Raw genomic sequence first — 13,035 nt, forward strand, 5'->3', positions numbered from 1 at the left:
AAATAATAAAAATATGAAAGCTGAACCCAAAATCAGACAATACATTAATATGGAACAAACATGTGCTTATTCACTGAATAAAAAAAAATAAAAAAACATTGCTGCTTTTAAATGGATTTTGCTAAAGAGAGGGGTCAAGTTAGAGGAGTTTAACATTTTATTTCAATTTACAATTTCAAACATGTTTGCTTTGTATATCAATTAGTCTGAAGTGTTCTAGATTTTCTACATTCCACAATTATAGGTGTTATATACATCCTGGCAGGATGAAGGATCACCACCTTCGACTAAACCTAGCGAAGACAGAGTTGCTTGTAGTCCCCGCCAACCCAACACCACACCACAACTTCTCCATTCAGCTAGGTTCGTCAAGCATATCTCCATCAAGGTCAGCCAGGAACCTTGGAGTTGTGATTGATGATCAATTGAACTTCACAGACCACATTGCTAGAACTGCCCGGTCCTGCAGATTTGCCTTATACAACATCAGGAGGATCAAGCCCTTCCTATCAGAGCATGCTACACAACTTCTTGTCCAAGCGCTTGTTCTATCCAGACTGGACTATTGTAATGCTCCCTTGGCAGGTCTTCCAGCTTGCACTGTCAAACCTCTGCAACTGATCCAGAATGCTGCAACTAGAGAGAGCACACGTCACTCCTCTCCTCACAAAATTACGCTGGTTGCCAGTTGCTGCTCGCATCAATTTCAAGTCACTGACTTTTGCCTACAGAACTACCACTGGCTCCGCTCTCTCCCTAAACTCATTACTTCAGACTTACGTGCCATCCAGAAACGTGCATTCTGCAAGTGAAAGCTGTCTTGTGGTGCCATCTCAAAGAGGCACAAAATCTGTCTCTGACCTTTTTCTGGTCTGTTCTGTAAGGGTGGATTTCCTGCAGGGGTTCAGTCTGCAAGACCGCCGAATGACTTAAGAAAAGTTTTAGATGGTAGAAAACTGTAATGTATGAGATGATAACTTATACCATTAATCTTACCTAGCATGTAAAATGTTACCTGAGAGATGGATAGAGAGAGAGAGAGAGAGAGAGAGAGGAAAGAGAGAGAGCCCCAAGAAAGGGACCCAGAGAATAAGAGAGCCAGCGCAACAGTTACAATCTTGTTTTATCCTTTCTCTGACCATGTGACTAAAACCCAAATGTGAGATATTCCAACTTCCCATTGTACAACAATTCATCAACCCCCCAAAGTACACACATCTTGGCCTACAGGCCTTGAATCGCTATCAGCCCCTCTGTCTTTAGGAACTCCAAATGGTCCTTGTAGTAGAAAGAGGGGGTGGAAAACAGTAAAGCAAATGTCTTTGTTCATTTCAAATATCTTGGATTATTTTCAATCCTACAGTTCCCTTCTTGTGGAATGATCTGCCTAACTCAACCCGAGCTGCTGAGTCCATGGCCATTTCAAGAAACGTCTGAAGACACATCTTTTTCTGCAACACTTGATCCATTAATACTAACACTTTATCTTTAATTCTAGATCTATAATCTTTATTAAAAAAAAAAAAAAATTAAAAAATAAGTACACGTACTGCGTTAGATTAACTGGGAAGGGTCATAGCACTTGCATATTGTTGTCCTATTGTTAGTTTAACTGCTTCTATTGTTCTCATTTGGAAGTCGTTTTGGATAAAAGCGTCTGCTAAATGAATAAATGTAAAAGTAATGTAAATATGAAACATGGAAAAATTGTAGCAGAGGTCAAAATGCTGTGAATTACCGTACACACAATTTAACCAGAGACCTGAACCAGTATTACGCTTTTAAATATATTAAAATCAAAGCAGTAGTAGTAATAATAATAATAATAATAAATCATTGGCTTTAAAACTTTAACACAAAGAACAACCCATTGCCAAAACCATAATCCAGCACACAAAAGACAAAAGGAGCAGATGTTTAAAACAGACATAGAAATCCCTTTATTGAGGGAATGCCTTCCAACAATACAAAACACAATAATCCAGAGGCTTAAAGTAATACCATTCCATGAAGATACCAACAGAACAATGCTCTGTGTAGTCAATCTGGAAAATCATGACGTGTTAAAATGGCTTTATTTTAAGTTTAAAAAAAAAAAATAAATAAATAAAAAAAAAAGAGAGAGAGAAAGAAACTAGGACGAGAAAAAAAAACTACAACCCACAGACTACTCAACCAAACTATGAAAGGATGAAAAAAAGATACCATAACATAACTGTGCCACAGGTAGATAAAACATGTTAAGCGACAGCAAAATAACCTTGCAGTTCTGTTTTTTGCAACCATTTGGTGACTGTAGGGAGCAAGCATTACATTTTATTCAACATTTGTCCAAGTTACTTCCACTTTAGAATGATAAATCAGCTTTTGTAATGGCCGAGAAGCTCTAAAGTGGGCTTGTCCCAAGTGGGCCAGCGTGTCTGATCAAGTAAACGGGTGGAAAGCCAATTAAGATTCTGCTGTCCTTACAAAAAATGTTATTGTCGAATATCATGGGGGGGGGGGGGGGGTGGAAGCAAAAATGTTCACTGTTCTCACTCACTGTACTGGCAGGTCATAGGATTAAATGACAAATCCTAGAGGACTTGACTCTACACAGAGTGAAGTGAGACTTGTAGATTAAGGGGGTGAGGTTATTGGGTCTGGGTGGGCTGCCGCTCTTCAGGGGTGTTGTCTGAGGCCTGGGGTTCTGCTGGGGGTCCGGAGCTGCTCTCAGACGGAGCGGTGCTGTCGCTGGTGCCCTCATCTGTAGCACCCTCTGCAGGCTCAGGCTGGGCTGGTTTCTCTCCCTCTGCAGCTGGGGTGCCTTGCTCGGCCTCCTGAGACACTTCAGGAGCTTCAGCCAGAGTCTCTGCAAGACGGACACCACAAAGGTCAGTCAAACATCTTTTATTCTACTATTTTTGTTCAATATTCAAAGTAAGAGAAAAGAATGGTGCAGGTCTGACTAGGGATGGGCGATATCTTATCGTTTGCGATATACCGCTGAAAATTCTCCCCACGATAAAAATGTGTCTCCTCGCGATAATAACGATAAGTCTAGTTGATGACGTAGTTTTGTGCGTGCCCGATTCACTGTTCACGTGCGGAGTGAAGCATGGCGGAAGGCGGACGTGAGGCTGAGGAGAAGCTTGTTGTTAAGCGAGGAGCTACCTCCACAATTTGGAACTGGTTTGGTTACAGAAAATCAGAAAGCGGGAAGCGGCATATGAGGCGCCGGACTGGACAAAAGCGAAATGAACTGCGCGAGCGAGCGACAGTGCGCGAGAGAGACCGAGTGTGTCTGCGCGCGCGAGCGAAAGTGCGCGAGAGAGACCGAGTGTGTCTGCACGCGCGAGCGACAGTGCGCGAGAGAGACCGAGTGTGTCTGCGCGCGCGAGCGAAAGTGCGCGAGAGAGACCGAGTGTGTCTGCGCGCGAGAGAGACCGAGTGTGTCTGCTCACCTCACGCGAGCAGGGCTTATATGCTCCGAGAACGGACACTGCACGGACACTGCACTAGTGATATAAAACACACACACACACACACACACACACACACACACACACACACACACACACACACACACACACACACACACACACACACACACACACACACACACACACACACACACACACACACACACACACACACACACACACACACACACACACACACACACACACACACACACACAGGTCTGTTAACTTAAGCAATACTTTTAAAAAGGTAGTCTAATATTTTTCTGACTAACAAATTACTGACACAGTAAAGGGTAGATTTAAATAAATAAAAACGAAATTTAAATAAATAAAAACTAAATTTAAATAAATAAAAAAAACGAAATTTAAATAAATAAAAACGAAATTTAAATAAAGAAATTGAAAAAAATAAAGAGAAAAATGGAATAAAACAAAACACAACACAACTTAAACATAACAATCTGATATTTTACAGAAGAAAATAATTTATCGTCATGTGTATCGTTACCGCAATAAATACCTGAAATTATCGTGATAAATTTTTTAGGCCATATCGCCCATCCCTAGGTCTGACCTGTCTCCATTGGGGTGGGCTTGTCTTCTCCATCCTTGGTCTCACTGGTGGAGGTTTGTTCTGTGTTGGCATTGGCCTGGACCCCAGCTGGCTGTTGCTCTTCTTGAGCAGCTCTCTCCACCTGCTCTGCTGCTTCCCGCTCTCTCTCCTCCGCCCTCCGGCGAGCAGCCTCCTCTGCAGCCGCCATTTCAGCTGCCAGCTTCTCCATGTCCACCTCCACTTTCAGACTACACAGCTAAAAAAGCAAACAAACCACACATCAATCACTGACAGTGCATCTGGCATTTGAGCTCAGGCTAAACAGGAGGGCTATTAGTTCACCGATCAAACTGAATTTCACACCCGTTTGAGCTCGTTATTGAAGGAGTCTGTGCTCTCCAGGAACCTCCTCTTCTTATCCTGATGTCGGTCCTCGATTTGAAGCAGCTCTGCTTCAAGCTTCCTCTGTTTAAAAACAAACAAAATAAAACCAGGAACAATGATTTAACCAGGTGCTTAACAGTCTTACCAGGGCTCGAGACTAACGGCGTTAGTGGTGCAACGGATCATCATTGATCCGTGATCCGTTCGGATCAATATCTTCGGTTCGGCACTCACGTGATCCGCGGATTGATTGATGAAAAAAAAGTTGTGCGCATGTTCAGTCCACACACAGCGTGGTCATGGCAAGCGTTATGAACCGCAGAGAGCGTGACGCCTCATTCGCGCCGCAAAACCTCCAGACGTGCGTAAACGCGTCTTTACATTGACTTCACATTGAAATCACTCGCGCCAGCCAGACACTCTATTCGCGTTTGGTGTGAACGCAGCATGGGTGACGGCGAGAGAGAGAGAGAAAGAGTGCCTGCGAGTGCGAGCGAGCAAGGTAATACGTTGTCAAATATGTTTAAACTTAAACGAACTACACAAGTAGTTATGTCTCTTTGTATTAATTTGTCCTGTTATTGATATAGGCCTAATGCGCGTCATTGACAAAATGCGCAACCAGATGTTCGAATAATTCGAATAGGTGTTTTTTAGAGGGAATATTCGAACGTAATTTTTGATATGACAGTGGAAACACATAAAGCATTGGTCCATGTTTAAAGGAAGGAGATGCCTTTTTATGTTGCACTTTAAGTTGTTTTTCATTAATTATGTTAAAAAGAAGATATTATGCCTTGTGCACTTTAAGTTGATTTTATATATTTTAATTTAATAATTTAAAAGTGTTAATAAAAAAATGAAATAAAATTTTGCTGATCCGAAAAATGATCCGATCCGTGACTCTGATCCGAGAAACGATCCGAACCGTGAGTTTTTTGATCCGTTGCACCCCTAAACGGCGTCCTATCGTCCTGGGGACGATAGAAAATGTGTTTAGGACGAACAGAAATATTCTCCAGGACGCCTACAGGACGAAAGACATTTTTGTATGCGTGTTCATTTATTACTAGCCTATTAGGGTAACTTACTTAGAAAATGCCAAAATTTACCGACCAAGCGCTGACTACAACGGAGCGCGTCTTCTCATGCTGTTACTATAGTAACTATCACTGGCCGGCTACTCACCCGGAGACTTGTTTCGCGGTACATCTCACATGGCTTATTTTCACAGACGAAAACGAGACGATAACTAAATAAAAACTAGTTTTGAATGACAAAAACTATGACGAAAATCTATTGACATTTTCGTCAACGAATAAAAACTAGACAAAAATGTTAGATAGTGACGATTTGGGAAGCGATCCAGTCAGAACTGATGTCCTGCGATGTGGTAGATCATCGATGCGCACATTTGTACTGTAACGTGCTGATCTACCCAGCGGCACACGGGTTGGCATGCGCTGCATGTCTCATAAAACGTTAAAAAAAGTAAACGTCTGGGAGAATGAGTAGAGCAGACATGTAGATCTGAATTAGAGTGACGACGCAAAAAAAAAAAGAGCTCTATTCGGTACGGTTTTCTGTGCGCACACACCCGACCCGAAGCGTGCAGCCATTCACATAGACACCTATACAGCGCGCGAGTACGGAATTGAGCTCTCTTTCGTGTCTGAATGGACAAATACACACAACATTATGTCTAAATGTTCGTTTTGGAGAGTTCACTATAACTATGTTGGTTATGTCTTAAACAGTTTTGAGTGTATCGGATGTGTATCGGTTTTGAGTGTATCGGATGCATTGGATCCGCACGTCATTGGACATGATCCGATGTCTTAAAGTGACAGTGATAAACCTAATGCGGTCTGTGTCCTTAATATTGATCAAGCAACAAAAGAAAAAGAGAAAAGCATTTACTGCTCGTTAATAGCTTTAATAAGGATTCATTATATTTAATTCATACAAATAAATATGTCTGCGGCTTGAAAGAATAAAGAATGATGATATTTTTAAGATATGTTGTCACCAGTATTTATTTGTTATTTTTTAATCCAACCAACTCAAAAACGTTTTGAGCTGTATGTATTTTTCTCTTCATTTTCGTATATGTAAAAAAAAAAAAAAAAAAAAAAAAAGATTTGTTCTGCATGAATACATAAAAAGCATTTAACTCATGTTATTTTTTATTAAATCTGTTTTTTACCTGTTTACAGATAACTACTTTGAATGGAGCTAAATAAATATAATAATATATATCAAACATTTTAATGGTGTTTTTATTATGTGACTAACAACAACTAACAACTATAGATGATAATAACAAAGTACAGAAATAACATGTTTATTTTGGGACGGTTGACATTCACTTTAGGACGGTTCAAATTGTTTTTTAGGACGGTTCCAGGACGGAGGTGAAAAAAGTTAGTCTGGAGCCCGGAGTCTTACATTTTATGACTCGTGTCTTTAACGTGCCCAACCTACCTGGTGCACCATGAGCGACTGGACTTGACGTTTGAGCACCTGCATGCGAGCGGTGGTCACCACTGAGCGAACATCAGGCACCACAACCTCACTCAGGATGTCGCTGATGAGCCGGTGGTTCCTCTGGAAACGAGCTGCCGCTGTATGCTTCATGGAGAAACCGTCGTCATAGTCTAAGAGAAATTTAATATTTGGAATCAATCAATACAGAATATGGAGTGCTTTTTTTCCTCAATGCACAAGTTTCAGAACTTTCTTTTAAACTTTAGGCCCATTTGGATGATACTTATTTCTCAGCAGGACATCTGTAAAAGAAAATCTGAATGGCTCTACCATTATAAAATTCTTGGACTTTGGATGCCAATTAATCCACTAAGAGTAAGTCCAGGAAGTTTACTTCCCATAGTCATATTACATGTTTGTATCTCAAACTAATTGATCATATTTAAACCCCTGGCTTTTTTTTTAATTATTATTACATGCATTGCTGCCATTATGATGGCCCATTATAACTGGAGTCTAAAAACAGTAGGTAATTCATAATTCAGTCAGGAATGTCAAAATGTAGGAGGAAAATCCGACACGTACAGGAGAGAAAAAGCACAAATTTTTTTTTTAAAATGAGACGAACTAAGTCAGAGATATTTCTGAGAGAAATAATTAGCATGTGAATGTAGTGTTTTACTAAATAGTATCAGAGGTGCGGTCACTTTTACTGTTGTCGGCAAATGTTTGTGGGCCAAATCCAGTCATTTCAAAAGGAATCCATGCAATCATGTGAAAGATTTCCATAAGCAGATTTTGCAACCGGTTCAAGTTGGTCGTGTTGTTGTATGTTTGTATTCTGTTCATTGTATTCTATTCAATACATTGTATTGTATTATGTTTGTGGCATCCAAATGTGACATTAAGACGTCACTCACCATCAGGATCCTCAGCGGGTTGGATGCTCATATAGGGTTCGCCTTTGTCTAGGCGGGACTGTCTCTGCCGGCTCTCTTCTTCAAGAGCAGCTTCAGCACGGTTCTTAGCGTTGACGTATGCCAGGTAGGCTGGAGAGTTGTGGTAGGCTTTCAAAGAGTCATTATACTCGATCTGCAGGGGGGAAAAAACTGCTTAATACCTGTAACGATTTCCCAGGATTCATTTTCAAATCAATCTCAAGTGAGGACAAAAGGCAAGAAACAAACCTTCTCAGCCTCGTATTCATTTAAATAGTCTTGTTTTTCCTCATCAGTGAGGTCTCTCCACATGCCACCGATGATCTTCCCAATCTCCCATAGCTTCAGGTCAGGATTAGAGGCTTTAACTTGGTCCCAAACCTATGAAAGACAGGTGTCAGTTCAGAGTCGACAGAACAGTAAGGGTTCCTGGCCGGAGAGGGTTGCATTTTTCCAAAAGGATAGAGAGAAAGAGCACCAATGTTTGTCTACCTTTCTGTCCAAAATTAAAGGATGAATGCAGAGCAGGAGAGAAAAGTAAGAGTAATTGATCTGAACATTATGCATCCATCTATTATCGATATATATCGATCTGTTATGTATATATATATATATATACACATTATCGATTCAACCTAACTGCTTTATTTTCATCTTTTTAAAACACTTTGCTCAAAACAGAAAGGAAATGGAGCAAAGTTTATAGCCTCAAATGAGTAGATCAGAAAAGATGTCAGCTTCCCAGCATTGTTAAACAGAAGAAAGCAATGAAGCGATTTTGGGGCTCTACCATATGAAGGGGCGGAGTCAGGCCACTGACCACCCCTCAGCCTTTGAGATGATCGCAGAAGCGCTCTCCTCAATTTACAAGCAGTAAAAGCAGACACCGTGGGTGTCTTACCTTCCTGCTTACCTTCCGGCTATACCGCATGTAGGGCATCAGCGGCTTGTCGGGCGGTTTGGGCGGCTTAGGAACGGTGATCCCTGAGGAGTTCTGCGGGAAAGGGAAAGAGGACCACACGGGGCGTTAGAGCTCATAAAGTGCACACATGGTCATCACAGAAAACACAGAACTTTCATAATGAAGCACTATGGAGAGAGGGACAGGAGGCAAACAGAAACAATGACAGCGTGAAAGCGCTTCGCAAAGGGGGCGGGAGACGTACCTGAACGACAAACCAAATACAGCATGTTAACATTACGCCGACAAGGCCATGCATTACGCCCTTTTGGACACAAAGCAACTGTCTTTTACAGCCGAAAATGATTCTGCAGAGGTTTGTATGAAACAAGCCAACAGCTAAAATGCCTCAAGCTTGCTAAGAAGTCGTGCCAAGTTGCAGAGTTTGGCACGGGCATCTAAAGCCATGCGAGCGGACGGCCGTTGGCTCTCGTGCATGATGAAGTGATAGGATGGCTGACGGGAGTGAGGGGGAACAGTTCTGAGAAGCAATCACTATGAAGCTACAAGTCATTCTGTGTCAATCACACCCATCCAGACATTACTGAGAGTGACTGCTTGACAGAAGCATGAGGATTATGGAAGCTACTAGTTGAGAACTACCCAAGACTCGACTCTACTACCCGACAGACACCTTCAACTCTATGAAATGAGTCTGTACAGTGTAAGAGCAAAGCATTTCACTCTATTTCATATTCAGGCCATGTAAGTTAGCTTTAGCATCCTCTCGTCTGGGCTTTTAGTCCCTCGGCTGTCGCTAGGGCCCTAGTTGGCACCGGTCGAACCATTACCCTGTTGTTCCCGCTGGGGTTCCCTCCCAGCCTGTAGTTGTTGTAGGCCAGATGGCTGTATGGGTTGTACCCCACAAACCCAGGGGTGGTGGGCATTTGCTGATGGAGACAAATGAGACAAAACACGAATGAGAAATGACACAAACAAGGGAGGAAGGGACAAAAAAAATGAAAAGGAGAACCTGCTTTTGTTTTCTGTCATGATTTGCATAAAACATGCAAAAAGCAGCAATCTTTGATAGCAGCACAACCCTAGCATTTCTCTACATCCACTTGTAGCAAAGCCACAGGCACTATGGGTGGTGGTGGTGGGACGCAATGATGTTCTAAAAGGCTTTGTTAATTTTAGGGATCGTGATCGGGAGTACTTGAGCCAAATCTCATGGTGGCGTACGACCTGAATAATGGGTCTCTTACATTACAGGAATAACAGTTCTGGGACACTAAGAGTAATTACCAGGGATTTGGATCAAATATCTCAACCACACATAATTCAATGCATGTGGAGAAACGCATCAAAACTAAATTACTGTGAATGGTTTTCAGAATCTATTTTAATGTACAATGATTAAATGATATGTGAAAGCCTCAAAGCACAAGGAGGCTTACACACTTTATGCTCTAAACATAGTATTTAATGAATAACCATGAAGGCTTAACTTTTTATGGGTCTACACAATATATCAAAATAAAATATATAATGTGATATGACTTAGTGCAATTATTAAATTGTGAAGGCTATGATTTAATTACATATGTGGTTTCAGATCAGAGTGCAGCACTGTTTGTTTAAACGTGCAGCTCATGATACAGTCACAGTAAATTGACTAAGATGCTCCGAGACCGAATCATGAGCTGCACGTGTAAATGAACAGTTCCACGCTCCCGCGAAACCCCCAGCGCATATTTACTTGCCAGCCACCCACCAAAATAAAAGCTTGACTGTTTAACCTTTAAAGTTTTTGAAATTAAGATAAACAGTAGTATTGCAATTTTATGCAAGTTGTACTATATAATTATTTTACATTGACAATATTTTCACAATACACATTTTGTTTAACATTTTTTATTAAATCACACCAATAATAATAATAATAATGATTATTAATATTTTTGTCAAAAAAAATCAATCCAATAATTCTAGAATTATTTATTATTTCTATTTAAGTAACCTAGCAACAATTTCTGTATTTTTTTCTTTCATATAGCAATTAATAAATTGAATTTTTTTCCAAAACCGTGCAGCCATAATTCATTAAATAATACTTTGGAGTCTGAAGTACATGGCATCCTCAGCAACTTACGGATTAATAGAGCTGTGTTAAGCTGTACACAAAAATAATAAAAGCCACCCCGTGTGATACTGTGACCTTCCCACAATCCTCTCCTCTCATCTCTAACGAACCTAAGGTATAGGTTTGGGTGATGGAGGGGAGGGGCCATATGGATGATTGGCATGTCCTGGATACTTACTGTTGTGGGGGCTGGGGTGGGGGCAGGGGTGTAGGGTGGCCGCTCTGTGAGAGGAAGAGAATGGAGGAAAATGTAATCGACTTTATTGAAGTTAATTGAAAATCATTCACCAGCGGTAAAGCCTACTTATTCGTCACATCCGCATCGGTTCAATGTGCACAAATTAATTCACACCACATATGTCAGTCAATTACATCTACAAGATGCACACCCATATTTACACTTTATTTATAGAAAGTAGTCATATTAAACAAAGAAATGGTAAAGCATCTTTAATAAAGTCATTTCTGAAGATCTGAAAGATGGGTGGGCTTTAAGGGGGTCAAACCAATCAATTGAAATGTGCTCTTACTTGACATCTTGTTTGTAGGATTGAGGATATCAGGCTATCCCCATCATTTGGTTCTGAAATAGGGCAAAAACTTATTAGACGAATAGGCATGCTTTCCATGTGTGCAAAAATATGATCAACTTGCTCGAGCGGCAAACATCTACACATCAACCTGCTTTTTGATCAAATATGTTTTGTTTAAAACAACTATACACCCACCTGTTTAGCTTTAATGTGAATTTGATTAAACATCCCACAGTGTGTGTGTGTGTGTGTGTGTGTGTGTGTGTGTGTGTGTGTGTGTGTGTGTGTTTGTGTTTGGTATGAATAAAGACGTGGATGTAATAGGAATTAAATGAGATGTTGTGTTTATGGATCTCAGGCCTGTATTGGGTGAGGATAACGGCGAGAGGGCTTGCAGCAGCCTAAAAGGTTAATTTATTGATTACTATGACAGCTACAATGGGAGAAAACAAAGGTTATTAACACGAAAAACAACGTAAAAGTGTTGAACTTGACGAGCTATAAGCATCCCGAGTACATGCATGCTTGGACGGTGGAGATGCTAACGTGCAAAACATCAATGAATGAAAGCGGCTAACACTAACGTTGCTGCTAGCTGAATAACATAACAGTGAAATATCATATGAAAAACAAATTCATATTCGCATTTCAGGCAGAAAATGTGTTTTACGTTATTTGGATTGTGTTTAGCGTTTCTTACTTTACATATTATTATTATTATTTTTAAACACAAGCTGGTGTTATAGAAACAGCATTAGCTAGCGGGCTAAGTTACAGCTTAAGTCCGCCAACCGTTGAAGATATGAAAATCATGATACATAGGCTATAAACAAAACAAAAACTTCATTTTTAAATAGGCATGTTTGTTATATTACAACACGAATAATAAGCTGTTTGCTGAAACCAGTAATATGCAATAAAACGCACATTAACGAACACTCACCCCAGCTTCTTTGTTCCCTCAATGGTGCTCCGCCAGGATGTGACACATTTTGAGCTGTATCCGACCTGATTTTCCAGCACATTTCTGCCCTCTAGTGGTCACGATCTAATACTGTACTGAGTCTGACCTGACGCCAGGAGGAGAGAGAGAGAGCGATGGACGCAATATGCTAAACTAAACTAATAAATCTTACCAACCGAAAACCTTTTGAATGGTGGTGTATATCATCAAAAACTTCAATATTTTGTCAGATTTTTTGCAGTAAAATCGTTGTGACCAATTTTTAAATGTTATTCTCTTTTAAATTTCTCATATTTGTACATTTATGATTGAGACATAATTATCACATAGCTAAATATTAAGTGTAAATATAAGCATCTCAGTTTAGATTATACATTTATATTTACTGAAAATTTTACATTTAGATGTAAAAGATTACATTTAAAGATAAACCATTCAAGTATAAACAAATAAGACATTTAAAAATGCGCTATTTAAATGCTTATTTCATTAAACCCAACAAATAAATAGGGCAGTTTTTGTTACTAAATCTGAACAGATTGGTCTGTTCTCTGTTACACACTTTATTGCACATTCGTCACCCTATTAATATTCATTAAATCCATTACATAACACAATATGACATTTTCCCTTCTGAGCACCATGTCAACATATATTATAATTCG

At 40.2% G+C, this 13,035-nt stretch overlaps 1 protein-coding gene across 2 annotated transcripts; it reads right to left on the reverse strand.

The window, feature by feature from the left end:
* Positions 1–1,916: 1,916 nt before the first annotated feature.
* Positions 1,917–12,414, reverse strand: smarce1 (SWI/SNF related BAF chromatin remodeling complex subunit E1). 2 transcript variants are annotated; one of them, XM_082177243.1, is made up of 11 exons: positions 12,350–12,414; positions 11,404–11,456; positions 11,052–11,095; positions 9,579–9,677; positions 8,740–8,820; positions 8,076–8,207; positions 7,809–7,980; positions 6,886–7,058; positions 4,381–4,482; positions 4,039–4,273; positions 1,917–2,851 (listed from the first exon to the last, which is right to left on the reverse strand). In XM_082177243.1, exons 2-11 carry the CDS (start codon positions 11,408–11,410, stop codon positions 2,634–2,636), a joined length of 1,263 nt encoding a protein of 420 aa, XP_082033369.1. In that variant the 5' UTR covers positions 11,411–11,456; positions 12,350–12,414; the 3' UTR covers positions 1,917–2,633. The 2 variants fall into 2 exon arrangements, with proteins under 2 accessions (XP_082033369.1, XP_082033368.1); XM_082177242.1 differs by having other exon boundaries at positions 8,728–8,820.
* Between the last annotated feature and the right edge of the window lie 621 nt (positions 12,415–13,035).

Source organism: Leuciscus leuciscus, assembly GCF_965113295.1.
Source record: "Leuciscus leuciscus genome assembly, chromosome: 1".
Taxonomy (NCBI): domain Eukaryota; kingdom Metazoa; phylum Chordata; class Actinopteri; order Cypriniformes; family Leuciscidae; genus Leuciscus; species Leuciscus leuciscus.

Bases quoted from the DNA above. Each gene is read 5' to 3' on its own strand.
- smarce1 (XM_082177242.1), bottom strand. The intron at 8,208-8,727 runs GTAAGACACCCA...TGTCTTTCATAG, and splicing joins GCCGGAAGGTAAGCAGGAAG to GTTTGGGACCAAGTTAAAGC. The intron at 2,852-4,038 runs GTCAGACCTAGG...TCCGTCTTGCAG, and splicing joins GCCCACCCCAATGGAGACAG to AGACTCTGGCTGAAGCTCCT.